The 1122-nt window shown below is 37.1% G+C and overlaps 1 protein-coding gene across 1 annotated transcript in view; it reads left to right on the forward strand.

Moving 5' to 3' along the window:
* Nucleotides 1–1122, forward strand: part of LRP1B (LDL receptor related protein 1B) — a gene marked incomplete at both ends in the record, with an annotated part of 332345 nt that overhangs the window by 202062 nt on the left and 129161 nt on the right. Inside the window, 2 exons of the mRNA XM_015412125.1 lie at nucleotides 164–292; nucleotides 551–670. Of these exons, the coding sequence (XP_015267611.1) occupies nucleotides 164–292; nucleotides 551–670 (249 nt within the window). The remainder of the gene's footprint in view (nucleotides 1–163; nucleotides 293–550; nucleotides 671–1122) is intronic.

Here is a 1122-nt window from a genome sequence, read left to right on the forward strand (position 1 = left end):
AAGAGGAAATAATGGAGAGGGGCAAATGAGATGCTCCCCACAAGTCCTTGTGGGTCCCATACTTGTAATTTTTTTTTAATTAACTGTGAAATAGCAATTGGCTTTTGACACCAGCTTTGCACTGGTAACTCTGAACTTAGTTGTTTGTTGCTTGCTTTTTCAGCTAAAAATTCTTCTTGCAATTTTTACTCTGAGTTCGAATGTGGAAATGGTGAGTGCATTGATTATCAGCTCTCCTGTGATGGCATAGCACACTGTAAGGACAAGTCTGATGAAAAGTTGTTCTATTGTGGTAAGTCAATCTGCTATGGGTTGTTGTTTTCTCTCTTGATATGGTTACATTTTGGTACAGAATTTATTTTACAGTATTTATAGTTCACTTTTCTTAAAAAGTCCCATGTTTCTGCCTGGCAATAAATATTATCCATGGGTTGCTGACTAGATTCCGTATCTCAATATGTGTTCATCCAGCCCTACGTATAGGAATGTTGTGCAAATAATAAAGGCTATCTTTTTTGTTGATGTTGTTTGCTTTTTTTGAATTTACCAGAAAATAGAAACTGTCGGAGAGGTTTTAAATCTTGTCTTAATCATCGTTGTATATCCACCAATAAAGTATGTGATGGGAAAAATGATTGTGGTGACAACGCTGATGAAGTGGGCTGTGAAGGTATGGTTTTTGGCTCTTCTGCATTATAGTCACTTTGTCTGCTATTATGTGTAATGTAATATTTTAGGTGGACAGTAAGAGGTGCACTTCATAACAATTACTGATAGGTAATGAAAATTAGGCTTAAATGACATCATTTAATTTTTTTAAATTGATTCTTGAGATGTAACAGTGATGAATTTTCTGAATGTTTCCATTGGCACTAAGTATCAAAGAAGGCCAAATATTATGGTATATATACATGACCTATACATTGGCACAGGGCTATTTTTGGGCAGGAACACACAGGAACGGAGTTCCGGCTGGCTCCTGAGTTGGCCACACCCAGCAGGAACTCATTAGCATAATAGGCCACACCCAACAGCAGAAACTCATTAGGATTGGCTATATTAGAAGTGTGTGACCTAACATGCAAAGGAGTTTCTGCTACAAAAAAAGCTCTGGGTTTTGAC

This window comes from Gekko japonicus, unplaced genomic scaffold, assembly GCF_001447785.1.
Source record: "Gekko japonicus isolate JY-2015 unplaced genomic scaffold, Gekko_japonicus_V1.1 scaffold2043, whole genome shotgun sequence".
Classification (NCBI taxonomy): domain Eukaryota; kingdom Metazoa; phylum Chordata; class Lepidosauria; order Squamata; family Gekkonidae; genus Gekko; species Gekko japonicus.